This window comes from Cricetulus griseus, chromosome 8 (assembly GCF_003668045.3).
Source record: "Cricetulus griseus strain 17A/GY chromosome 8, alternate assembly CriGri-PICRH-1.0, whole genome shotgun sequence".
NCBI classification, from domain to species: domain Eukaryota; kingdom Metazoa; phylum Chordata; class Mammalia; order Rodentia; family Cricetidae; genus Cricetulus; species Cricetulus griseus.
The window spans coordinates 46,902,402-46,928,478 of record NC_048601.1 but is presented as its reverse complement, the minus strand read 5'-3'; the positions used below and the strand labels follow the sequence as shown (position 1 = coordinate 46,928,478).

General features: G+C 43.3%; 1 protein-coding gene across 1 annotated transcript in view; it reads right to left on the bottom strand.

The window, feature by feature from the left end:
- Window positions 1-25,710, bottom strand: part of Tafa4 (TAFA chemokine like family member 4) — a 137,549-nt gene extending 111,839 nt beyond the window's left edge. Inside the window, exon 1 of the mRNA XM_035449032.1 lies at window positions 25,587-25,710. Within this exon, the coding sequence (XP_035304923.1) occupies window positions 25,587-25,701 (115 nt within the window). The 5' untranslated portion in view covers window positions 25,702-25,710. The remainder of the gene's footprint in view (window positions 1-25,586) is intronic.
- Between the last annotated feature and the right edge of the window lie 367 nt (window positions 25,711-26,077).

The following is a 26,077-nucleotide window of genomic DNA, read 5'->3' as shown; positions in this document are numbered from 1 at the left end:
TAAGAGTACTGACTGTTCATCCAGAGGACCCAGATTCAATTCCCAGCACCCACATGGCAGCTCACAACTGTCTGTAAGTCCAAGATCTGACACCCTCACATATACATGCAGGCAAGAACACCAGTGCCCATAAAATAAATAAATTTTAAAAACAAATAAATAAAAATAAAATACTTTTATTAAAAAATATTAATGCACTCTTCAGTCCACTTACTCAGACTAGGCAGTGTGGGAATACCTTATGACTTCTTAGACTGTCCCTTTCCTTTAGGGGCAAAAGCAATGGAATCTTGAAATTCACAGGTAAATGGATGGAAGTAGAAGAAACCATCCTGAGTGAGGTAACCCAGTCACAAAAAGACAAACATGGTATGTACTCACTCATATATGAATTTTAGACAAAGAGCAAAGAATCCTACATCACCAAAGGAACTAGGAAACAAGAAGGACTCTAAGAGAAAAATGCATGGACCCTGTAGAATGGGAAGGGACAGAATCTCCTGAGCTAATTGGGAGCATGAGGGTAGGGAAGAGGGAGCTGCCAGAATGAGAGGAAGAGAAGAAGAGGGGAGAGGAGGAAATGGAGGAGCAGAAAGGTTGAGTGGGGGGGAGAATAGAGGAGAGCAGGATGAGAGAGAACAGAACAGAGGGAGCCATTGTAGGTCTGAGGAGAGATCTAGCACTAGGGAGATTTCCAGAGATCTACAAAGATGACACCAACTGACAATCTAGGCAATGGTGGAGAGGCTACCCTAAATGCCCTTCCCCTATAATGAGACTGATGACTACTTTATATGCCATCCTAGAGCCCTCATCCAGTGACTGATGGAAACAGGCAGACACCCACAACTATACACTGAACTAAACTCTGGAACCCAGTTGCAGAGAATATAGAAAGACTTCAGAAAACAACACAGCTGAGCATAAGTGGATAAGCGATTTGAATAGACACTTCACAGAAGAGGCTACGCAGGGCTGGAGAGATGGCTCAGCAGCTAAGAGCACTTGCTACCCTATCATGAGGACCAGAGTTCAGATTCAAGCGCCTACATCAGGTGCCTCACAAACACTTGTTACCTCTGAGGAATCTGATGCCATCTTCTGGCACTCAGGGTCAGCTGCATATACATGTGTATATACACTCACTCACACAGATGCAGATGCACACATAAATAATAAAACTAAAACCATTCTACAAGTTGAAAATGAGAATAGATGGAAGGAAAAGAAGCAAATGAAGAGATACACAGCATCCTCAGCCATTGAGATACAAATCAAACCTGAAGAATGATATCATTACGCATCAATTAAAATGGCTAAAATAGGGATGCAGACCTGTTATGGAATAATCTTTTTGTACACTGTGAAGATGTGTCTTTGCCAGCCTTCTGACTGGTTTAATAAAAGACCTGACAGGCCAGTAGCTAGGCAGGAGGTATAGGTGGGACAGCCAGACACAGAGGACACTGGGAAGAATGGCCGAGTCATGAGCAGATGTGGAAAGCAGCAAGATGAAGGTGACATGTTGAAAGAAGGTACTGCCACCTAAAAGAGTTAGCTAGTAACAAGCCTGAGCTATCGGCCGATCATTTATAATTCATACGCCCGTGCCTGGACACAGAGAAACTCTGCCTACACAGACCTCACGGTGGCTGACAAGAACATGGAGGAAGTGAATTCTTAGGCTAGTGATAGTGGGTTGCCATACCAATTTGGAAAATAGTTTCTTGATTAGTTTTGCTTTTGCTTTTCTGTTTTTCAAAGTCAATCACACACCTATTGTGTGGACCAGCCACTTGGCTCCCTTGGTCATTAGCTACCCAAGAGAAGCAAGAGCCAAATCCCATAAATGCTAAGAAAGTTCATGACTACTCTACTTATAATAGCCCAACCAAAGAAAACTCCAAATACCCACCGAGTGATTAGATGATCAATCAATGTGTGGCATCTAATGGACTACTACTCAGCAAAAAATAAATAACATGTCTATTACAATCTTTAATTAGAAAGCTGTTAAATGGACTATTAAGACTTGAAGTGGCATGGATGAATTATAAAATAGTTATGCAAAAAGACATCAGAGGGAATAAAAGAATACATTCTATCTGATTTGACTTAAACACAATTCTAGAAAATGGGCACTCATCCACAGGGACACAAAGATCTGTAGGGACATAACTGGGGAAGTGACAGATTTTTAAAAGAATGCCAGAAGGTCTTAGGGGAGAGGCTCAGGGGTAATTCACATTCAAGTGTAAGGACACATGATCAGATTCCAGAACCCTCCAACCTGAACCTGACATGTAGTGTGTACTGCAACCCCTCACTCCTATAGCAAGATGGGAGTGGGGGAAACAGAAGCATATATGGTACAGAATACCATGGCACACATATATGCTTCCTCTGTCTCTGTTTCTCTCTGTCTCTGTCACTGTCACTGCCAACCCACTTTAAAAACAAAACAGAAAAAAAAAAACACTTTTTAGTACAAGAAATTTTGTGAGGGATGAACACCTGTTATGTTGATCACGGACACGGTTTCAGAATATATGCACGTATTAAAATTTATAAACACTAAAAGGATGCAGTTTATTATGTCAGTTAAAACTTAAGCTATTTAAAAAATAAAGCTAAAATAAATATGTTAAGTTTCAAGAACATCAAATCTTTTATTTTCTCTGGGTGTGCAAGCCCACTGCCTTGTATTTTAAAGAAAATAGAAAACAGAAATTCATAAGGGAAAGTGAATTTCTTTTCAGTTTGGCCAAACCAGGCAGCCACAGTCTCACTTTTTGCTTTTCTCCTCAGAGCAGTGTGGTGACTGTATAGGAAAGAAGAAACCATGGCCACGGGAGCACACATACACGGGGCACTGTCACCAGGAAAGTCTTCAGAGCTGTGTGAAGGATAAGTCCTCCAGGCTGTGTGAAACCTCCTAAGGCAGGAGGATGTCCTTCCTCCTTTCTGTGTCCTGGCCCACGGCTTTTCAGTCTTCCCTTCTCCCACCATAGAATTCTTTGATGTTTATTGTTTTGAGGGTCCCTGTTTCACTAGTCTGATAGCCAAAAAGAGTAACACAAATGTCTCTCTTTCATATAAGATGTGACAATTTCACCTAATCAAAACACTCTTGGAGGACAGGTGGGAAAAGGGAACTGGGATTGTCATGTAAAACAATCCTGTTTCTAATTCAAATTTAAAAAGTTGGAAAAAATAAATAAATAAAAAACACTCTTTGATAGAGGAGATACCCAGTAATAATGATCTGTGGCTTAGAGTTGGATAACTTTGCTCAAAGTCACAAGGCCAGGTCTCTGCATAGCAAAGACACAAACATTTAGATGGTGGATTAAATGAATATTTCCTAAGTGAGTCAGCCCAGGATGGTTCCCTAAGATCAATGACAGCTGCTAGGTAAACATATTTATTCAATATATTTGTTCAGCAAATCTGTTTTTCATAACAATACATGGGCAAATGTCAGCCTTATCATTTCAGGATCATCTCAAATTCTGAAATTAATAGAGTTCAAATTCAGGCTTCAGTGGCTTATGGGAGGCACAGTTCTGATGTGTTACACACGGAGTCTGGAGTCAGGCTCACTCAAGAGCATATTAAGATCAGGACACTATATGATAGAAAAAGAGAGGCAGGTGACCTTGCTTCCCCCTGGGGAAATCAAGAAAGCAGAAACACAGACACACAGACAGACACACAAATGCATGCATGCTACACGTACACTTCTAGGAGAACAAACTGTTGCTCAGCTATTCTGACCTCAGAAGACCCAGTGCAATCAGACAGTACAAAGGAGGGCTTCCTGGTTCTGAAGTCCCTGAACAAGGAATGAGTGGAAATGGCTGGTTAAGAGATGGTGCCCTTGGCTGGAGAGAAGACTCAGAAGTTTTGAGGACTTTCTTCTCTTCCAGAGGAACCAGGTTCAATTCCCCTCACAACCATGTGTAACTCTGGTTCCAGCTGATCCAGTGCCATCTTCTGGCCTCTGCAGGCAGTGCTGCACAGACACATTCAGGCAAAGCATCAATACACATAAAATTTTTAAAAAGAGGTTTTTAAGAGAAAAGAGAGTACACTTCCAAAGAGGAAGGAGCAGGATACAGCAGATCAATATGGCACCACTGTGCAAAGAAGTGAGAGTTTGCTGTTTGGGTTTTTTTTGTTTTTGTTTTTGTTTTTGTTGTTGTTGTTTTGTTGTTGTTGTTGTTGTTGTTGTTGTGGTTGTTGTTGTTGTTGTTGTTCGAGACAGGGTTTCTCTTTGTAGCTTTGGAGCCTATCCTGGCACTTATTCTGGAGACCAGGCTGGCCTCGAACTCACAGAGATCCGCCTGCCTCTGCCTCTGCTTCCCGAATGCTGGGATTAAAGGCGTGCACCACCAACGCCTGGCACTGTTTGGGTTTTTGATTTGTTTTGTTTTTGTTTTTGTTTTTTAACTCATATAGCTCTGGCTTTTTGAGGCGTCTGCTCAGCAAGGGGCTTTCTCACGAATGCTGTCTATTCAGTGCAGTTCCACACACAATGTCATACATCACAATTCTCCTTAACATCGACTCTCCAGCTGGGGTCATCTTCACACACTGTGGAGTGCCGCTGCACCTACGCCAGTGGTCAGAGCTAGCAAGCCTAGGTTGGGGAGGGGCAAGGATGTGTTCCAGCCTCCTCTTTGTCAGCTGGTCTCTTTCATACACCAATTTTACAGTCTTTGCATGAGGCCCCTAGCCCTCACTCTCTGCCCTACACTCCTGCCTCAACTCTGCAGATGCTTCCAATTCTAGGAAGGAATCCCAAAGTTATAAGCCACTCTTTCCCTTTAAATAGGATCACTATTTCCCATGAGATATGTTGGATAGCAATAATTCAAACACCAAGACCGTCCCTTGTTAACAATTACTGCCCCCTGACTGGCAGACGCTTTACTTGAAAGCCTGTGAACTGACAAGAAAACTATAGAGTTGCGGGAACGGAAAAGAGCAGCAGGTCCCTGTGTTCCTTTCTAAAGTCCAACCAGACTTACAAAGCTTTTCTTTGAATGAATGTCTCCCACCATCCTTGCAAATTCTTACTAAAGGACAAATCCATTCAAAGAAGATTAGATATTCCAGGGTCTAAAGCTTGACTTGGTGGAAGATCAGAAGTGTTGACCAAGTACCTTAGTCATGTACTTCTTTCCCTACAAGCAATTTAAGTTATTCCAATCCTATAGCTACCCATGAGTGGGTAGCTATAGGAAGCCAATGGTACCTACGTAGAGAGTTCCTCACTGGAAAGTGCTGGGCACAGCTATTTGTTTCATCTATTTGTTTCTAATTCCATGTTTCCTAAAATAAAGTGCTCTATTATTTCCAGGCTCTGAGACCTCAGGGCTCCCTCCTACAGGTGAGAAAAAGGGGAGGATCCTTAATGAAGAAACCCAGCTTGGTCAAGTGTGTCTGCTCCTTTTAACTTGCTACTGACTCTCAGACATTCCTTAACCACGCAGCTGTCATGTGGCACTGGGAGTTGTTTTTAACTATTGCAAACACTATCTTCCCACAGCCAATTAATCATTTCAAATGTGTTATTAGATGCCTCTTCAATAACGCTATTTCTAGCATCCTATTCTGAGACCACCATATGGGCCAAAATATTTAAAACACCCAAGCAACACCTAAGAAAATACAAAGCCTCCTTTTGTTTTGTTTTGTTTTGTTTCCTTCTTGCCCCCTCTCCACTCTCCTCCCTCCCTGCTTTTTACCGGTGGTTTTACTTTCCTTACAGGAAACAAAGGATTCTGATTTCCTTGTAGAGCCCCTTGTAGATACAGATGAGCCACTGACCTATGGCTTTTCGAAACCCAAACTGGAGGCTTTGCAGAGATGAGTTTAAGTGTGTGGCTTGGAAGAATAAAGATGAGGACTCTTGCCCAGGAAGGAGAATCCTCTAAGTACCCAGAGAACTGCTCCAAAGCTGAGGCCTGCTCCACCTCCAAGACCAAAAGGGAGGGAGAAGAGTAGGCCCTGCCAGTAAGAAGTTCAAAAGCTTACTCTTCTCTATAGGAAGAGTGACAGCCTCTCTCCCTTGTCATGGGAGAAAGGACACAAAGAAATCATGTTCAATTGCCAGGTACTTCACCTGGCCAACCTAGCCAAGGGCACTGGACATGAACTTTCTGAGGACACAAAAGAAGAAGAAGGTAACATCTCTAACCCAGTGGTTCTCAACCTGTGGATTTCATCCCCTTTGGGGGTCAAATGACCCTATCACATGGGTTACATATCATATATCCTGCATGCCAGATTTCATATTATGATACATAACCGTAGCAAAAATTACAGGTATGAAATCATGTTATGGCTGGGGGTCACCACAACATGAGGAACTGTATTAAAGGGTGGCAGCATTAAGAAGGGGAAAAAACACTGCTCCTCCTGCTTAATAAGAGCTAAGCCTCAAGATGCCACCTGAGAAGAATGGCACAGGGCCAGGTGCAGTGGCAGACTCTCACACTGGAGACCTTAGCAGCCAGGAGGAACCAGACTGGTGCAAAATAAAGGGTTTTCACAGTCCTTCTGGAGACTGGAGACAAGTGCTGCCTCTCCTCTGGTAACCCAGGGCTTGGAGCCACTGTGATGGAGACTCATCACTCCATGGGCCATAACAGTAACTTGTCAAGAGACAGAATTGATGTCCTACCTCCCTTTCCTTCTACATCAGTAGTTCTCCTTCTCTTACTAAGGGTCTGGAAAGTGGCCAATACAGCTGCTAAGTGACATGTCTCTAGACTCCACCTGCTAAGACTTAGAGCCAATACAGCCACAGATGGCCTCAACATTTCCCAGTGTGATGGCTCCATCCCCTCCAGACCAAAAAAAAAAAAAAAAAAGTTTATGGATGCTTTTCCATCATTAAGCTACAGGCTTCCTAAACCATCCCTCCATGCTTCCTTCGCTCTGTTCATGTTTTGCCAAGTTGAACTCCTTGTCTCCCCATGGAGAAGAACATGGAGGGGGGAAACAAAGGGCAAGCAGGTTCCATCGAGAAGTAGGCCGACAGCTCTCTGCAGCAGGAAGGATCCTGAGAGTCCTTTGCCAAGCAATACTTGGAATCCTTTATATCTTGGGAATGGGTCAACTTGGTACCACCCGCATGTAAATTAAGTTGCGATGAACCTGGTTGGTTCATTTGAATGAATATGGAGAATTCTGATTGGTCACAGCATGGGAGAGAAAGTCTAACTCAGAAAAAGCCCACTCAAAAGCCCACCAAAGGCCCAGGGAGGAAGAGCAATCAGGACACCAAAGAACAAAGGCTGGTGACCCACAACATCTTCATGTGCCAAGGTCTTTTTGGATTTTAATCTCTGAACCCTTTGTTTGTTCCTTGAGTTTAACTTTGATTACATAGAGTTTACTATAAAACTGCTGTGTTCTCGGAGCTGACTTTCAGTTTGGCTAGGCCATGGAAATACTTCCCTTTGTTTGGGCCTGTGACCCTGACTAGCTACCTATAGAATGGAGCTGTCTTGCTCTTAATTCCCCAGACTATGTTGCTGGGGAGACTCATTAGCCAAGCAGCCATCTATGGGCAGGGGAAAAGGAAGACAGGGAAATGGCTGAAGAAATCCCTATAAAACTGTTTTCCACTGTTGCTTGGATTCTTAGTTGGGGTCATCCTTGTGGATTCCTGGGAATTTCCCTAGTGCCAGGTTTCTCATTAAGCCTATAATGGCTCCCTCTATCATGGTATCACTTTCCTTGCTCTTCTTCTCTGTCTTTCCACAACTAGACCTTCCTAATCCCTCATGTTCTCCTCCCCTCTTCCCTTTTCCTCTCCTGTCTCTCCTACCTCCCTCACCCCCCCACCCCGTGCTCCCAATTTACTCAGGAGATTTTGTCCCTTTCCTGTTTTCTGGGGGGAAGGGGTGTGTCCGTGTATATCTTTCTTAAAAAACAGCTGACTTGAGCAAGTTGGAGCTCACTAACACCATATTGACAGATGGAGAACCTGCAAAAGGCCTAACTAGGCCCCCTGAATGTGGGTATCATTTTGGGGGCTTGGGCAATCTATGGTGACACTGGCAGTGGAACCGGTATTTATCCCTAGTGCATAAAGGCTTTTTGGAGCCCATTCCCTATGTAGGGATACTCTCTCAACCTAGATACAGGGGGAAGAGCCTCAACCCTGCCCCAAATGATGTGACAGATTTTGATGATTCCTCATGGGAGACCTTACCCTCTCTGAGGATTGGATAGTGGGGGGTGGGGGTAGGGGTGGGAATGGAAAGAGAGGGAACTGGGATTGGAATATAAAATAAGATTGTTTTTAATTGTTAAAACATCAAATAAAAAATTCCCCAAATACACAAAATTTAAAAATAAAATAAAACTGTACCTTTGTAGGGCACTGGGGGACAGGAGGGCAAGTGACTCTCTCTGAGTTCAAGGCCAACCCAGTCTATTCAAAGAAATAAATTAAACAAATCAAAATGTATTGCTGGGCTTCACTCTGGGGGCAAATTCCCATATGGGTCAAAGTAAGCTTACTGTAAACAAGTTTTAGAGCTGTAACCAGTCTTTGAGTCACAGTCTTAAACAATTCAAACAGCCAAATTCACAGTGAAAGCCAGGAATAGGAGATCTAGTCAATGTGACCACATTGGGCAGAAGGATAAGGAGATCCAGCAACACACCCACTCCCCAACAGCTGTATCCTCAGTGTCCTGACTGGAAGTTAATGTTTTCATTAAGGGCCAGAGTCACATATATATAAGCAGTCCTGATAAAGGCGGATTCCTGCCCACCATTGACTCCTGTAAGGTGGTCTAATAAGTTGTAAATCTCTTTAGACTCTATTGCCCCTGCATGAGATTCTTGGGGGAATTTCAATTTCTCAGGACCATTGTCTCAGTATTCTGATAGCAAAGTGAGTGACACTAATCTCTCTTTAAAATACCTTCATCATAATTAGGCCAGTTATCACACTCATGGATACTGTGTCTTCTCTCTCTCTCTCTCTCTCTCTCTCTCTCTCTCTCTCTCTCTCTCTCTGTCTCTATCACACACACACACACACACACACACACTTCTACACATTCTATTTAAAATTATTTTCCCATGACTCTTTCCTTAAAAACATGCTGTTGCATAGGTCAGTGTGAAGCCTTAGTGGATAAAGACAGTTGCCACCAAGCCTGATGACCTGAGTTAAGTCCCTGGGACTCACAGAGCAGAAGAAAAGAACCAACTCCCACAAGTTGTCCTCTGACGGCCACACATATGCTGTTACACACACACTAAATAAATGAAATGAAAAAAAAAAGGAGGCAAACATGATCTGTTCTTGCAGAAAACATGCCCATAACTCACTAAGAAGAGAACCTCTCCCTGCCTCTTTTTTTAAAAAGATTTTATTTATTTATTATGTATACAACATTCTGCTTCCATGTATATCTGCCCACCAGAAGACAGCACCAGATCTCATAATGGATGGTTGTGAGCCAGCTTGTGGTTGCTGGGAATTGAACTCAGGACTCTGGAAGAATAGTCAGTGCTCTTAACCTCTGAGCCATCTCTCTAGCCCCTTTCCTTGACTCTTATAACATGAGGTGGAAGCCCTGCTTGTCTGGCACTAAAATCCAGCAAATACTTTGGGAAAAGAAAAGAGAAAAAAGAGGAAGGAAGAGGAAATAATACATAAGAGGAATTAGTGAGTTGTAGAGACATGGATAATGTGCTCCATAGCCAGGAAAATATCAATACTTCTAGTTCTGATGCTTAAAATTACAATGTTAAGAATCAATTCCTTAGCCAGGCATGGTGGCTCACGTCTTTTGTCCAAGCACTCAGGAAGCAGAGGATGTGGATCTCAGAGAGTTCAAGGCAAGTGTGGACTACATAGCAAGCTCCAGGATAGCCAAGGCTACTTAGAAAGACACTGTCTAAAATCAACAATAACCAAAAAGAAATTCAATTTGAATTCTTTTCTATAGTCACCTCTAGCAACGTCCATTCATTGATTACTCAAGAGACAAGGGTCACACGTCTACATGACAATTATTTGAATGTATGGGATTTTAAAACATATTAGTAAAATTAATTGCACACTGGTTTCTTGTTTTTTTTTTGTTTTTTTTTTTTTTGTGGCCAGGAAACATTGGGGGAGGACGGTGCAGAGGTTTTATTGGCTACTCTAAGCCTCGCCTGCCCTCTAGTGTCAAAACTTCAACAATGCAGGAAAATCACTTTTTAAAACTGAAATAATAGCAAGAGCTGAAATATGAGGCTTTCATTGGCAAAACTAACACAGTAAAGTAGGGCCTCACAAAATAGAATAGAAATTCCATTCCCCATATAATTAGTATCTCAGAAGAAACGGGGTTTCCGTAACAATGAGTAAGACTAAACGAGCCAGTTCACGCAAGAGTGTCTGTCCTCGGCACGACTGACTGAAACACGGGGCACTACCGGAATACAACCAGTACTCTTCAAAGAATTTTAACAAAGTTTAAATAATGGTAAACAACATCACATTGTGTTTTGTGTTGACATTTATAACACAGAAAACTGAAAATCCCCCATCCACAAAGAGCCCAGAGCCACCAGGAAACAGACCCCACTGTAAAGATGGTCTGTGTGTTCTGTGGGCTTTCTACTCTGTACAGTTGGGCGTCGTCTTACTGACCCCTTAAGAGTCACGAGGGTCAGTTTTAGTCTCTTTCACTATCCTCATCCTTCAGAAGATGGGCCTGAGCCCCAAAGAGGTTTGAGGGGGTCCCCTAAAATTGAAACAACTGAAGCCAGAGACCTGCTGCCTGTGTGCCCTCAGCCAGCACACACCAGCAGTTACCTGCTCACTCCCAAGTGGAAAGGCACTGCAGGCTTTCTGTGGCTCTCAGCATCTCTGGGGTACCTGCCTCAGTGAAGCACCCACTCCCACCCCCCAAACCCCACACTCCCACCCTCCCTCCCAACACCCTCAACACCCTCCCCGCCCCACGCAGCTAGCAGCCAGTCACTCAAGGCTAGCCTGAGCCACTCTGCTCTGCAGCAGAGTGAGGCCTTTACTCTCCTCCTTCTACAATTTAAGCAGAAACTCGGCATTTATACAAACAGAAAACTTTCTTCATTCTCATTAGCTTATCCAAGGCACTAATAGACAAGCTTTTTCCTTACAGACCATAAAGCTTCAAACTCTAAAGACATCGATCACATCTCCTGGGATAGCCCACAGCTTCCAGCCACTCTGCCACTGCACAGCCTTTTAGAGTCTGTAGAATATGTAGCTTTAACCACGAAAACAGTGTCCATCTCTGACGTGTTTGCTATGTACTAGCCTGTCTGCCTGCTTGTCCTCAGGCATTCCAACAACCTGACATAAGGTAGACATGACGGCTGTCTCACTGTATAAAATGATAAAACACACTCAGAGGGGTTAAGTCACACAGCCAAGATGGGGCAGAACTGTAGCTATGTTGAAACCCAGCCCACCAGTACTTGGTTTCCTGTGCTGCCTGGTTGCTAGGAGTACTCTAGTTTTTCTGGTCTTTCTGCGAGGAGTATAGTGAGTAGACACCGGGTAGGCACCACAGCGTTCAGTCAGACTGTCCAAGTCAGGCCAGGTGCAGCACCTTCTGGGGAAATGGAACTATGAAAATGAGCAAAGCAACCCACAGCACCCAAATTTCCACAGCCTCACCCCACCCCACCCCCAAAAAGCAGCTATGTCTGTCTTTAAAAGGAAATCTACACTAAAGTATCCAGATATCCCCAGAGACAAGTTCTACAGATTTAGGAGGCTTTGTGTCTCAATGTTACCATGGTTACAAAGGACAAAACTTTCACAAAGTCTTTAAACAGTTAATTCTGTCAGTCACTAGCATTTTTTCAACACCTCCTGGCCTGAAGCCTTCTCAGGATGCTGTTTTCTGCCCTCTTGTGGAGAAAAGATGCTATTGGCTGGGGGAAAGCACCTATAGTGTTAAAAAGTCAGTGAACCCTGCTTTCCCATTAAGAGAACTGATCCTGCTCTTTCTCTGTCGCCTGGGGTTGCCAGGGACCTGTGCATGTTCTCTTGCCAAATCAGGTTGGCAAACTGAATGGTAAAACACGAGGGACCAGGATATTTTGTATGTTTTTTAATTTTTGTTTTTGATTCCTCCAAAGCACAACTTCTAGACGCTCATGGAAGTTTGTGGTGTCATTTGCCCTAAGGAAAGGTTCCTGGCAGCCAGCTGTGAAAATCAGGGGAGTGTTCTCGTTTAACTATTAGTGTATATTTATTACTTTCCCCAATCCCATCACCATACTTGCTTTCTAATACCAAAGGCATTGCTACGCCCCCACCTCCTCTCTCCGTCCCTGTCTTGGCCTGCTTAGTGGGCAGGTTTGGAGAACACCTCTTTTGTTATACACAATCATCAAGGACCCATGAGAAACACCCAGAAACCTCTTATCAGGCCTTCAAGGATATCGCTTCCCTCACTGCCAGGAACTAGCAAAAAAAAAAAAGCTTAGGAGAGGCCAGAGAGCAGGGCAGTGAGAGTGAGATCTGGAAAATGTCATCAAATGCTGCAAAACTGGCATATGGGACAAACAAGTTTGCCAGGAGAAAGGCCCCGTACACACAGACACACACCCAAGGTGACTAAACCAGCATGTGCCACTGGCACAGTCACGCAGGCAGCCCTGTGTCAAAAGCAACCTGTGACTTCTTGTGATACTATACCATGTACACCTCAGTAGAGACTTAAGATGCTAATGAGACCAGGGATACATGGGATGTGTGTAGAATTACATGGAACAAAATATACACCAAAAGGCTTGCACAAGGAAATCAGTCAACAAGCACTGCCCCTGATACAAAAGCCCCAGTTTGGGGCTAGAGAGATGGCTCTGTGGTTAAGATCACTGGCTGCTCTTCCAAAGGACCTGGGTTCAATTTCCAGCACCCACATGGCTGCTCTTGTCTGTCTGTAACTCCAATTTCAGAGGATCTGACACCCTCAGACACATATACAGGCAAAAGCCATTAAAAAAAGTTTCAGAAAAATAAACAAATAAAAAGCCCCAATTCTTTGCACAATGGGCCCTTGGGGGCAGGGGCTAAAATCTTTTCTTTTTTAATGCAACCCACTTCCCTACTCTGAGAAGTATACCATCTTGTCATAAGCTGCTTTTTCTAGTGCAATTAAGTCACTGATCAGTTTGGGGACACAATAACCTGGCACCCCACTATCAGCCAACATCCCTAGCATAGTGTCAGGAGCCTTTCTGTACCATCCCAGCCAGGTGCCTGTGGGTCACTTTGCAATTATATCCCACTGTCAGAGATGTCCTATGACACACTCACAGGTGTGAGGATAGACAAGTTTCACAGCATCGCAGTACACAGCATTTCCATCTGAGGACTGCAATGGTAAGAAAATGCCACATGGGCCTGGAGAGATGGTTTGGTGGTTAACAGCATTGGCTGCTCTTCCAGAAGACCCAGGTATGATTTCCAGAACCCTCATGGCAGCTCACAACCATCTATAACTCCAGTTCCAGAAGATTCTGGCTTCTGAGGGTAGAGTAGACAGACATTCAGGCAAAATACCCATATAAATAAGATAGAAGTAAATAATAAGTTAGTGTCACGGGACCACTGCAGGATGAGGGGTGCTTTCTTCTCCTGGTGGTCCTTGGGAAATGTAAAAAATGGGTCAGGAGTTGTAGAAGAAGGATCAAGGACCAGGATCCTAATCCTCTGGGACTGGGTGGTCCTCAATTTCAGAAAGAGCTTCTGTAGGTCAACAAGTAAACAAGGAATGCAGCCAATAGAAAAACAGATACAGGCCCTTTCCGTGAACTCATCGCAGACCAGGTGAGCCACCCCCTGCTTTTACCCAATTCTTGTCCTAAGCGCCATCCACCCAGATCCCTCCAGGCTCGTCCCTGCTTGAAACAGACACGCCCAGGTAGGGTGGAGCTTCCTGAATCTGGCTTGGTTCAGGACACTCTTCCTTCCCTTTCCGTGGACTCATCGCAGACCAGGTGAGCCACCCCCTGCTTTTACCCAATTCTTGTCCTAAGCGCCATCCACCCAGATCCCTCCAGGCTCGTCCCTGCTTGAAACAGACAAGCCCAGGCAGGGTGGAGCTTCCTGAATCTGGCTTGATTCAGGACACCCTTCCTTCCCTTTCCGTGAACTCATCGCAGACCAGGTGAGCCACCCCCTGCTTTTACCCAATTCTTGTCCTAAGTGCCATCCACCCAGATCCCTCCAGGCTCGTCCCTGCTTGAAACAGACACGCCCAGGTAGGGTGGAGCTTCCTGAATCTGGCTTGGTTCAGGACACTCTTCCTTCCCTTTCCGTGGACTCATCGCAGACCAGGTGAGCCACCCCCTGCTTTTACCCAATTCTTGTCCTAAGCGCCATCCACCCAGATCCCTCCAGGCTCGTCCCTGCTTGAAACAGACACGTCCAGGCAGGGAGGAGCTCCCCGAATCTGGGTACAGGCCACTCTTCATTCCATTCCCGGCGACCGATCCACCAAGAGGCCTAACGCCATCAGAGTGAGGAGGCTATGAGGAGAGGCAAAACCATCCAGAGCTTCTGACATTGAATTCCTGGCCCACACACACTACAGAGTAACAAGAGGAGATAGAGAGATCCTACCTGCACTCACTGGAAAAAGATATGGGAAGAAGACAGAATAAGAACCCGCTCAACAACAGAAAGACCAATATGACACCACCAGAATCTAGGGACTCCACTCCAGCAAGATCTGAAAAGCCCAACACAGTGCATGAAGAAGAGATGGACCTCAAAAATTATCTGAGCAAGATGATAGAGACCTTCAAAGAGGAAACAAGAAAATCCCTTAAAGAAATAGAAGAAAAAGTAAGCAAAAAATTACACGATATGGAGGAAAAGACAAACCAAAATATTCAAGAAATAAACAAATCTCTTAAAGAAGCTAAAGAAACCCAAGATAAAACAACCAAACAAGTGAAGGAAGCTCTTGAAACAGTTCAAAACATGAAAGCTGAATTAGACACATTAAAGAAAACACAGAATGAAGCGATGCTGGAAATGGAAAGGTTGGATAAACGAGCAGGATCTAAAGATGTGAGTATAACTAATAGAATTCAAGAGACAGAAGAGAGAATCTCAGCTATTGAAGACTCGCTAGAGGATATACATTCATCAACCAAAGAAAACCTCAAGACCAACAAATCCCTAACACAAAATATACAGGAAATATGGGACACCGTGAAAAGACCAAACCTAAGAATAATAGGTGTAGAAGAAGGTGAAGAAACACTGCTCAAAGGTACAGAAAACATATTCAATAAAATCATAGAAGAAAACTTCCCCAACCTACAGAAAGATATGCCTATGAAAGTACAAGAAGCTTATAGGACACCAAACAGACTGGATCACAAAAAGAAGTCCCCCCGACACATAATAATCAAAACTCCAAATCTACAGAATAAAGAAAAAATATTAAGAGCTGCAAAGGAAAAAGGCCAAGTAACATATAAAGGCAAACCAATCAGAATCACACCCGACTTCTCAATGGAAACTATGAAAGCCAGAAGGTCTTGGATAGATACACTACAAGCACTAAGGGAGCATGGATGTCAACCCAGACTACTGTACCCAGCAAAACTTTCAATCACTATAGATGGAGAAAACAAGATTTTCCATGACAAAAACAGATTTAAACAATACATATCCACAAATCCAGCACTACAGAAGGTTCTGGAAGGAAAACTCCAACCCAAGGAACATAACTACATGCACAAAAACACAGGCAATAGATAATCTAATATTGCCAAACACAAAAAGAAGCAGGAGAGCAAAATCCACACACAATGACACCACCAACAATAAATCCAAACCAAACAAGAACCAACGAACAATGGACATTAATATCCCTAAATGTCAATGGCCTTAACTTACCCGTAAAAAGATATAGGCTAACAGAATGGATACGAAGACAGAATCCATCTTTCTGCTGTTTACAAGAAACACACCTCAACTTCAAAGACAGGCGATACCTCAGAGTAAAAGGATGGGAAAAGATTTTCCAATCAAATGGCCTCAAGAAACAAGCAGGTGTAGCAATCCTAATATCTAACAAAATGGACTTTAAACTAAAATCAATCAAAAGAGATGAAGAAGGGCATTTCATACTCATCACAGGAAAAGTCCATCAAGATGAAATCTCAATCCTGAACATCTATGCTCCAAATACGAAGGCACCCACATTTGTGAAAGAAACATTACTAAAGCTCAAACCACACATAAAACCACACACACTTATAGTAGGAGACTTCAACACCCCCCTTACACCACTAGACAGGACCACCAGACAAAAACTTAACAAAGAAACAGAGGATCTGAAAGAAGTCATGGCCCAACTGGGGTTAACGGATATCTATAGAGCATTCCATCCAAACTCAAAAGAATATACCTTCTTCTCAGCACCACATGGCACCTTCTCCAAAATTGACCACATAGTAGGCAACAAAGCAAACCTCCACAATTACAAAAGAATTGAAATAACCCCCTGTATCTTATCAGACCACCATGCATTAAAGCTAGAATTCAGCAACAATACAAATGGCAGGAAACCTGCAAACTTTTGGAAAATGAATAACACCCAATTGCACCATTCCTGGGTTGAGGAAGAAATAAAAAAACAAATTAAAGACTTCCTAGATTCTAATGAAAATGCAGACACAACATACCCAAACTTATGGGACACTCTGAAAGCAGTCCTAAGAGGGAAGTTCATAGCACTAAGTGCCCACATGAAGAAACTAGAAAAAAGTCACATTAGAGAACTGACAGAACAACTGAAAACACTAGAGCAAAAAGAAGCAAACTCACCAAGGAGGAGTAGACGCCAGGAAATAATCAACCTGAGAGCTGAAATCAATAAAGTAGAAACTAGGAAAACATTACAAAGAATCAATGAAACAAAGAGTTGGTTCTTTGAGAAGATCAACAAGATAGACAAACCTCTAGCCAAACTAACCAAAAGGCAGAGAGAGAGCACACTAATTAACAAAATCAGAAACGAAAAGGGGGATATAACAACGGACACTGTGGAAATCCAGAGAATCTTTAGGTCATACTTTGAAAATCTGTACTCCACAAAATTCGAAAATCTAATGGAAATGGACAGTTTCCTGGATAAATATCACTTACCAAAATTAAATCAAGATCAGATAAACAATTTAAATCGACCCATAACCCCTAATGAAATAGAAGCAGTCATCAAAAGCCTCCCAACCAAAAAAAGCCCAGGACCAGATGGCTTCACTGCAGAATTCTACCAGAAATTCAAACAAGTGCTGATACCAATACTCCTCAAACTGTTCCGCACAATAGAAGCAGATGGGATATTGCCAAACTCCTTCTATGAGGCTACAATCACTTTGATACCCAAGCCACACAAAGATAAGAATAAGAAAGAGAACTACAGACCAATATCTCTCATGAACATTGATGCTAAAATACTCAATAAAATATTGGCTAATCGAATCCAAGAACATATCAGAAAAATCATCCACCACGATCAAGTGGGCTTCATCCCAGGGATGCAAGGATGGTTCAATATACGAAAAACCATCAATGTAATCCACCATATAAACAAACTGAAAAAGAAAAACCACATGATCATCTCACTAGATGCTGAAAAGGCCTTTGACAAAATCCAACATCCCTTCATGACAAAGATCTTGGAGAGAACAGGAATAACAGGAACATATCTAAACATGATAAATGCGATATACACCAAACCAATAGCCAACATCAAACTAAATGGAGAGAAACTCAAAGCATTTCCTCTAAAATCAGGAACAAGACAAGGATGTCCACTCTCTCCATATCTCTTCAATATTGTTCTTGAAGTTCTAGCTAGAGCAATAAGACAAGATCAGGATATCAAAGGGATACAAATTGGAAAGGACGAAGTCAAACTTTCACTATTTGCAGATGACATGATAGTCTACCTAAGTGACCCGAAAAACTCTACCAGGAAACTCCTACAGCTAATAAACACCTTCAGCAAGGTAGCAGGATACAAAATTAACTTAAATAAATCTGTAGCCCTACTGTATACAGATGATAAACTCAATGAGAAAGAAATCATGGAAACATCACCTTTCACAATATCCACAAGCAACATTAAATATCTGGGGGTAACACTAACCAAAAAAGTGAAAGACCTGTACAATAAGAACTTTGAGACTTTAAAGAAAGAAATTAAAGAAGATACCAGAAAGTGGAAAGATCTCCCATGCTCTTGGATAGGCAGAATTAACATAGTAAAAATGGCAATTCTACCAAAAGCAATCTACAGATTTAATGCAATCCCCATCAAAATCCCAACACAGTTTTTCACAGACATTGAAAGAACAATACTCAACTTTATATGGAAAAATAAAAAACCTAGGATAGCCAAAACAACTCTTTACAATAAAAGATCCTCTGGAGGCATCACCATCCCTGACTTCAAGGTCTACTATAGAGCCATAGTTCTGAAAACAGCTTGGTATTGGCACAAGAATAGACAGATAGACCAATGGAATCGAATTGAAGACCCAGATATTAACCCACGCACCTACGAACACCTTATTTTTGACAAAGGTGCTAAATCCATACAATGGAAAAAAGATAGCATCTTCAACAAATGGTGCTGGCACAATTGGATTCGAACATGCAGAAAATTGCAGATAGATCCATACTTGTCACCATGCACGAAACTTAAGTGCAAATGGATCAAAGATCTCTCCATAAACCCAGCCACACTGAATCTTTTAGAAGAGAAAGTGGGAACAACCCTTGAACAAATTGGCACAGGAGAACGATTCCTGAACATCACGCCAGAAGCACAGACACTGAGGTCTGCAATTAATAAATGGGACCTCTTGAAACTGAGAAGCTTCTGTAAGGCAAAGGACACAGTCAGTAAGACAAAACGACCACCCACAGAATGGGAAAAAATCTTCACCAGCCCCACATCTGACAGAGGACTGATTTCCAAAATATACAAGGAGCTCAAGAAGCTAGCCACCAAAACACCATACAATGAAATTAAAAAGTGGGGTGCAGAACTAAACAGAGATTTTTCAACAGAGGAATCTGAAATGGCTCAAAGACACTTAAGAAAGTGCTCAAAATCCTTGGCCATCAGAGAAATGCAACTCAAAACAACTCTGAGATACCACCTCACACCTGTCAGAATGGCTAAAATCAAAAATACCAATGACAACCTATGCTGGAGAGGTTGTGGAGAAGAAGGAACACTCCTCCATTGCTGGTGGGAGTGTGAACTTGTAAGACCACTTTGGAAATCAGTATGGCGGTTGCTCAGAAAAATGGGAATCAATCTACCTCAAGATCCAGCCATTCCTCTCTTGGGTATATACCCAAATACTGCTTGTCCATACAACAAGGACATATGTTCAACCATGTTCATAGCAGCATTGTTTGTAATAGCCAGAACCTGGAAACAACCTAGATGCCCCTCAACTGAAGAATGGAAAGAGAAAATGTGGTACATTTATACAATGGAGTACTACTCAGCAGAAAAAAGCAATGGAATCTTGAAATTCGCAGGCAAATGGATGGAACTAGAAGAAACCATCCTGAGTGAGGTAACCCAATCACAAAAAGACAAACATGGTATGTACTCACTCATATATGATTTTTAGACATAGAGCAAAGGTTTACCAGCCTATAATCCTCTACCCCAAGGAAACTAGAAATCATGAATGACTCTAAGGGATAAATGGACCCCAGGAATGGGAAATGGCATGAACTCCCGAGCTAATTGAGAGCATGAGGGTAGGGAAGTGGGTGCTGCCACAATAAGAGCACAAGATGAAGAGTAGAGGAGAAGAAATGGAGGAGCAGATATATTGAGTTGGGGGAAGAATAGAGGAGAGAGAGCAGGATGAGAGATACCATATCAGAGGGAGTCACTATAGGTCCGAGAAGAGATCTGGAACTAGGAAGATCTCCAGAGACCTATAAGGATGACACGATCTGACAGTCTGGGCAGTGGAGGAGAAGTTGGCCTAGAAACCCTTCCCCTAGAATGAGATTGATGAATACTCTCTATGCTATTCTAGAGTCCTCATCCAGTGGCTGATGAGAGCAGAGACAGACATCCACAGAAATACACTGAGCTGAAATCTGGAACTCAGTTGAAGAGAGGGAGGAATGAAGAACGAAGGGGTCTGTACCTGGTTGGAGAAACCCACAGAAACAGTTGGCCTGAAAAAGGGAAAGCATATCGACCCCAGATGCTCTTTGGGAGGACAGTACAGGACTAATCCAGCCCCCTGATCATGGATGCCAATGGGGAGGCCCCTGCACTCCTTGGAGCCTCTGGAGATGGACTGGCATTTTGCCCTGGTGGGTGGGAGGGACTTCGAGAGCCCATCCCACTTGAAGGGATTCGCTCTGTCTCTGAACACATGGGGAGGGGCCTAGGCCCAGCACAGGAAGATTTGGTGGACTTGGTGGAGCCCTGGTTGGGGTCCCTACCCTGCCTGGGGAGTGGCGGGTGGATGGGGTGGGGGGTAGGTTGGAGGTGGGGGAGAAGGAATGGGGGTGGGGGGAGGGAGAGGGAGAGGGAAAGTACATGTGAAAATATTAATAATTTAATAAAAAAAATTTGAAAAAAAAAAAAGAAAAACAGATACAGGATAAACAAAGAGAACCTTAACATCTTACATCCTGGTAAGAGAGATTCGAGTCCACATAGACACGGAGTCCCATTACAGTACTGGAAAATTCAAGACAACAGTGCCCAGATCATAGAGAAGATTGGGCAGAGCACCATCAGATCTCACTGCTGTAACTGTCCCCGGAAGTAGGAATACACTGGAAGGTTCTGGAAGGCACTCTGGGACTCAGCAAAAACTTATGTTCACTTTTCTTCCTGAGCCCACAGCTACAGTATGCTCCAGTCCTCCCTTAATGGCAGGTATGGTCATGTTTCTAACAATGGCAAAAAAGTGAAGCAATGCTGTCCTTACCTCAGCCTGCCTCATCACCACTTCCCAAGCCAACCCTTCCTGGCCTCCCTGGTCTCCTCAGAAGCCTGTTGTACCTGAGATCTCAGGAGCAAAAAAAAGTCATCTGTGTTTGAACAATATTTATTTTATTTGTCACAACTGAATCTCATTAACACCTTCACATGCACTGACTTAGCCATTCAACTAGCACAGTTTCTTCTCAGTCAGGACGTGTGCCCTTGTACACATCTGACAACAAACTTGCCCATACTGGGGAGACCAAATAACTAATAGTACACCCATACAATAGATGGATATTCAGTGCTCCACAGAGGAATAAATGCCAGCAAACATTCATATTAGAAGACCTCCAAACTCTATTGTCAAATGGATGAGAGTGCACAGTAGTATGTCCAAGTGTGTACACATGATCGTCTATGTGGACACATATACAGCCAACAAAAAGAAAATAACTCTTTCATACTTACCTAAATTATTTGGAATTTTTACCACTGCATGAAACTATACAGCAGACCACATGGTGACCAATGAAGAAAATTAGTCAACCTAATTCATGACTAGTTTAACACCCACTACATTACAGGAACGGGAGCACAGTTTATGAGACAGTCAGAAGAGTGAAACTTAAGAATGGATTCGGGAGCCCTTACTCTGGGCGGGTGCACAACAGTGTGAAGCTGAAAGTGGGAAAGTGGAAGTCTCCATGGCCAGTCATGTGGCCTCTACCAAAGATGACTTTCCACGTAGAACAAACCTCATCTACAAAACAGAGTTCCTGTGACACAAGAATAATCCCTGATTCCCTTGGTGGCCACTTAGATATACAATGATAGGCATTGAAATTCCAGAGAATAACAACAGAGGACTTCCAATAGCCAGAGAATGCCGCAAGTGGGGCATGTGTGCTGAGAAGCCAAGGGAACCCAACCATATAGAAATTTCAGGTTGTAGGTGGCTATTTCTACAACAGGCTTAACCAACGCATCACTCAGTACCCTTACCATCCCCTTCTGACAGTTCAACTTTTACTAGAATGGGAAGATGTCATCTGCCTTTCTTGGGAACAATTCCACTCTTAATTTAGAGTTAACGATAGAGCTGTCTGTTTCCTGACTTGGGAGTTAGCCTGAAACAAGGATTGTCACAGCTAAAATGGGAAGTTGGGCTGCAGCCTATTATCTTAGTTAAGGTTTCTATTGCTATAAAGAGACACCATGACCACAGCAACTCTCATAAGGGAAAACATTTCATTAAGATAGAAGCTTATAGTTTCAGAGATTTAGTCCATTATCATAGTGAGAAGTAGACATGGTCCTGGAAAAGGAGCTGCTACATGTTGGTTCACAGTAGACTGAGATATACTGGGTATGGCTTGAGCATGTTGAGACCTCAAAGCCTGCCTTCACAATGACACATTTCCTCCAACAAGACCATACCTACTCCAACAAAGCCACGCCTCCCAGTAGTGCCACTCCCTATGAGATTATGGGAGCCAATTACATTCAAATTATCACACTTATTTTTCTTCAAGTGTGCTGGCATGCATGCACATGTGCATGTGTGTGTGGTGTATATACTTGTTTGTGTGGCTGTGTATACATGCCTGTTGTAGGCCAGAGGTCAACATCAAGTGTATTCCTCAATTACTTGCCACCTTATTGCTTGAAACAGGGTCTCCCATTGAACCTGAAGCTTCCTGGTTCCAGTTGGCTGTCTGAACAGCAAGCCCCCAGGATCTACCTGTCTCTGCCACCCTTGCCTGGGCTTATAGGAATGAACCATCACCTGATGGAGGTTCAATCTCAGGTTCTCTTGCTTGTACAGCAAGAACTTTATCCCCAGCCACCGTCCTTAAATTTTTCATCTCTCCTCAGCACCCACCTCCCCTCCCAGTGCCTGGAAATCTGTTGGTAATGCACCCGCTGCTATATTTTACCAAGCTCTATTCTAGAGAATAGATGTGCATTAAACAGATGAAATTAATGACTTCAAACGCCCTGGCCCCCTAAATGAACTCATCAAAAGACACACAGCACAATAGCCAGCCCCCTATAGATGCTCCACACCAGTCGAGTGGTATCGATTTTATGCTGATTCTGCAAAACTTCAATCATTATTTTTCTCATCTTCGCACTGTCACTTGAGGATAGAAAATTGAGTTGTGAGAGATTTAAGAAATTATCTGGAGCCTTAAACTGCAGCCATCCTTAACAAGTCACAGTAAGGGAGGCGATAGCATGGCATGCTCTCTGTCTGGGGGTGGGCTATCACATAAATCAAATTTCCCATACATAGAAGTCTGTGGACAGGGGCATTTACACTTCTGACTTGTACGTAGGTCAAGGTTTACACTTAACTTTCTTAGGACCATGGGAGATACAGGGTCTCTCTGTATAGTGTAGGCTGGCTTTGAACTCACAATCTTCCTGCTGAGAGATGAGTACAATAGGCATCTCAGCTACTCTGAAGGCTGAAGCAAGATGACCCTGTGAGCCTCAAATGTTTGGGGCTGAGATGGGAAACATTGTAGCTTGGATTGGAAGGTTCCTCAAGTGCTATGTTTTCAGCTATGTGTTTGAACACTTGGTCCCCAGCTTGCTAGTGCTCTTTGGGAAATTTGTGGGACCACTGGAAGGAAGATGGGACCTGGCTGGGGGAAGTGGATCACTTTGGGTGGGGAGGTGGTTTATAGCCCTTTCTTATTCCCAGACCTTTCTCTGTCTGCTTCCTGAACTACTGGGATATGAAACAAACAGCTACCTCATGTTCCCACTGCCACAAAGATGCCTGGTACTGGCTTCCCCCACCTGATAAACTATATGTCCTCTATGCTCCATCCTCCCGTAAGTTGTGTTTGTCCAATATTCTGTCACATTGATGAGAAAAAATAATTTATGTAGCAATAGAATACATAGCAAGACCCCTGCTGAAAACAAGTAATGTCTCACATGTAGAATCTACGTTTAAATATATATCTACATATATCAACACAGATGCATAATGCAAAAGGAGAACTATCTTTCTGGGGGCTTGGAAAACCCCAAAGAAAGTAAGAAAATAAATACTCCCCCTAAATCACAAAGGTTAAGTTGTGAGCCAGACAGAGTCTTGGTTATTTTATCCTTATCAGACATGTGCTGTTTCATTTGTTCGGCATGCAATTTCCAGTATGTGATCGGAAGTTAGGAGAGGCTTTTGGATGGGAAGTCATATCCCGTGGGTTTGTAAATAAAGATGAAAAGTGCTGGGGATATAGCTCAGTGGTAGAGTGCTTGGAAGTAATAGGTTCAGTCCCCAGTACTAAAGAAAAAAAGAAAGAAAAGCAATATTGAATGTGTGCCAATACTGTAGTTGCTCATGCCATGGCCTGAGCTCAAATCTCATGTCACACCTGACTCCGGCACTTTCATCCATGCTGTGGCCTCCACTACCCACACCATGGACTTTACCAACCTGCCTTCAGTCAGGAACTAAAATCTCTCAGCATCTTGGAACTCCCAGATACACCAGAGGGGTTAAGCCACAGTGATTTGGGTCCAGCTTCCTGGGCCTGTTGTGACAGACAGCATCATGGAAGGTGGAGACCAAGGGCTCCTTTGTGGCAGATAAAGGCAGACAAAAGGCCAGAATGAGAACTACTTCCAGGGATGGTGGGGAACTCGGGAGAAGCAATGGGCAATAGAGGAGGAGGAAAGACAAATGTCACGTTTTCTCTCCTATGCAGCATTAGACTTGAGGACACACCTAGAGCTCCTGTGGAAATGCAGATATGACTTGAAAGCAGGAGGGGCCGTTTGCAGAGAGAGCAGAGGAGTGACAAGAGAAGCTGAAAGGGTCACCAGAGGATAGTGAAGGGTAATTGTGGACAAAGCGCAATGATATAGAACCATGACAATTACATCATGAAACCTGTTATTTTACACAATGCTATAAAATTAACTTTAAAAGGCAATGCTCAGACATGAATTTCACTAGAAATTACCAGAACAGCTGTCTCTCCAGGTTTAGACACACTTCCTTTTGAGGACCATGAAAATGCAAGGGTTATCCTTGCTATTTTCCTATTTTGTCATTTTTTTCTTCTCTCCTTCATTATGTCCCTCATTCAGCATATTTTCTCCACGTGTCTCAGAAGCATCTCGAGTTATCTGAAAGATCCTCTCAGGACAGCCCTGTGTCATCAGAGGTCTAAACCAGACCCTGAGTTTCAGGGAGCTATAAGCGTGCCTGTATATGCGCAGACACGCTCAGTCGAAAACAGAGTGCTATGACTTCCTGACCTTCAGAGAAAAAACACTACTAGTACAGAAGTACACCCAAGAAAGTCAAAGTTGCAAGTCAAAAGAGATGCTAGATAATACCTTGCAAAGATGTCCAGCACAGCCCTGCTCCAGCACGAGCCATTAGCCCTTGTCTGTCCGTGGCTCTCCCATTATTTACATACCAGCCAAAGCTCTTGTCAAGCACCTGTCTAACCCGTGGACTCTGGTGTGTCAAACACTTTATTAATTGATCTCAGCAGTATATAATGAGCTTAAAGGGCTTACCTGCGTGTCCCCGGAGGTGCTGGCTTGAGGCAGATGTCAGCTTACAGCAAACCATTAGCACATAGGCCAGAAGCAGCCAGTGTGACAGCAGCACCCACCTAGCACAGACTCTCATCCTGTGAAGAAACAAGGCCCCAGTCAGCAAGGCTGAGGAAGGCCAAGGTCTTTGGTCAGCCCCAAGCAGGGAAACAGAGAGGGGCTGGTGAAGGACCTCCACATGTGACTTCATTCTCCCTCCTCCAGGAAAACTGCGAGCCCATCAAGCTTCAATTTGCACTGAGCATTGACTCTGCTTCCAACAAATGTCTTTCATAATTAAGAGTTCTCTGAGTTAACACCACGCCTTGGTGAGAGTCTACTTAGGAATCTCCAAGGATCAGCTGAAGCTGCCCTGATACAACATGGCGCCATATTCTATCCTATCTCAAAATGTAGACAGAACTCAGTAAGAGCCATTTTCAAAGAGAATTTTCACAGGCTCTCTATGTCTG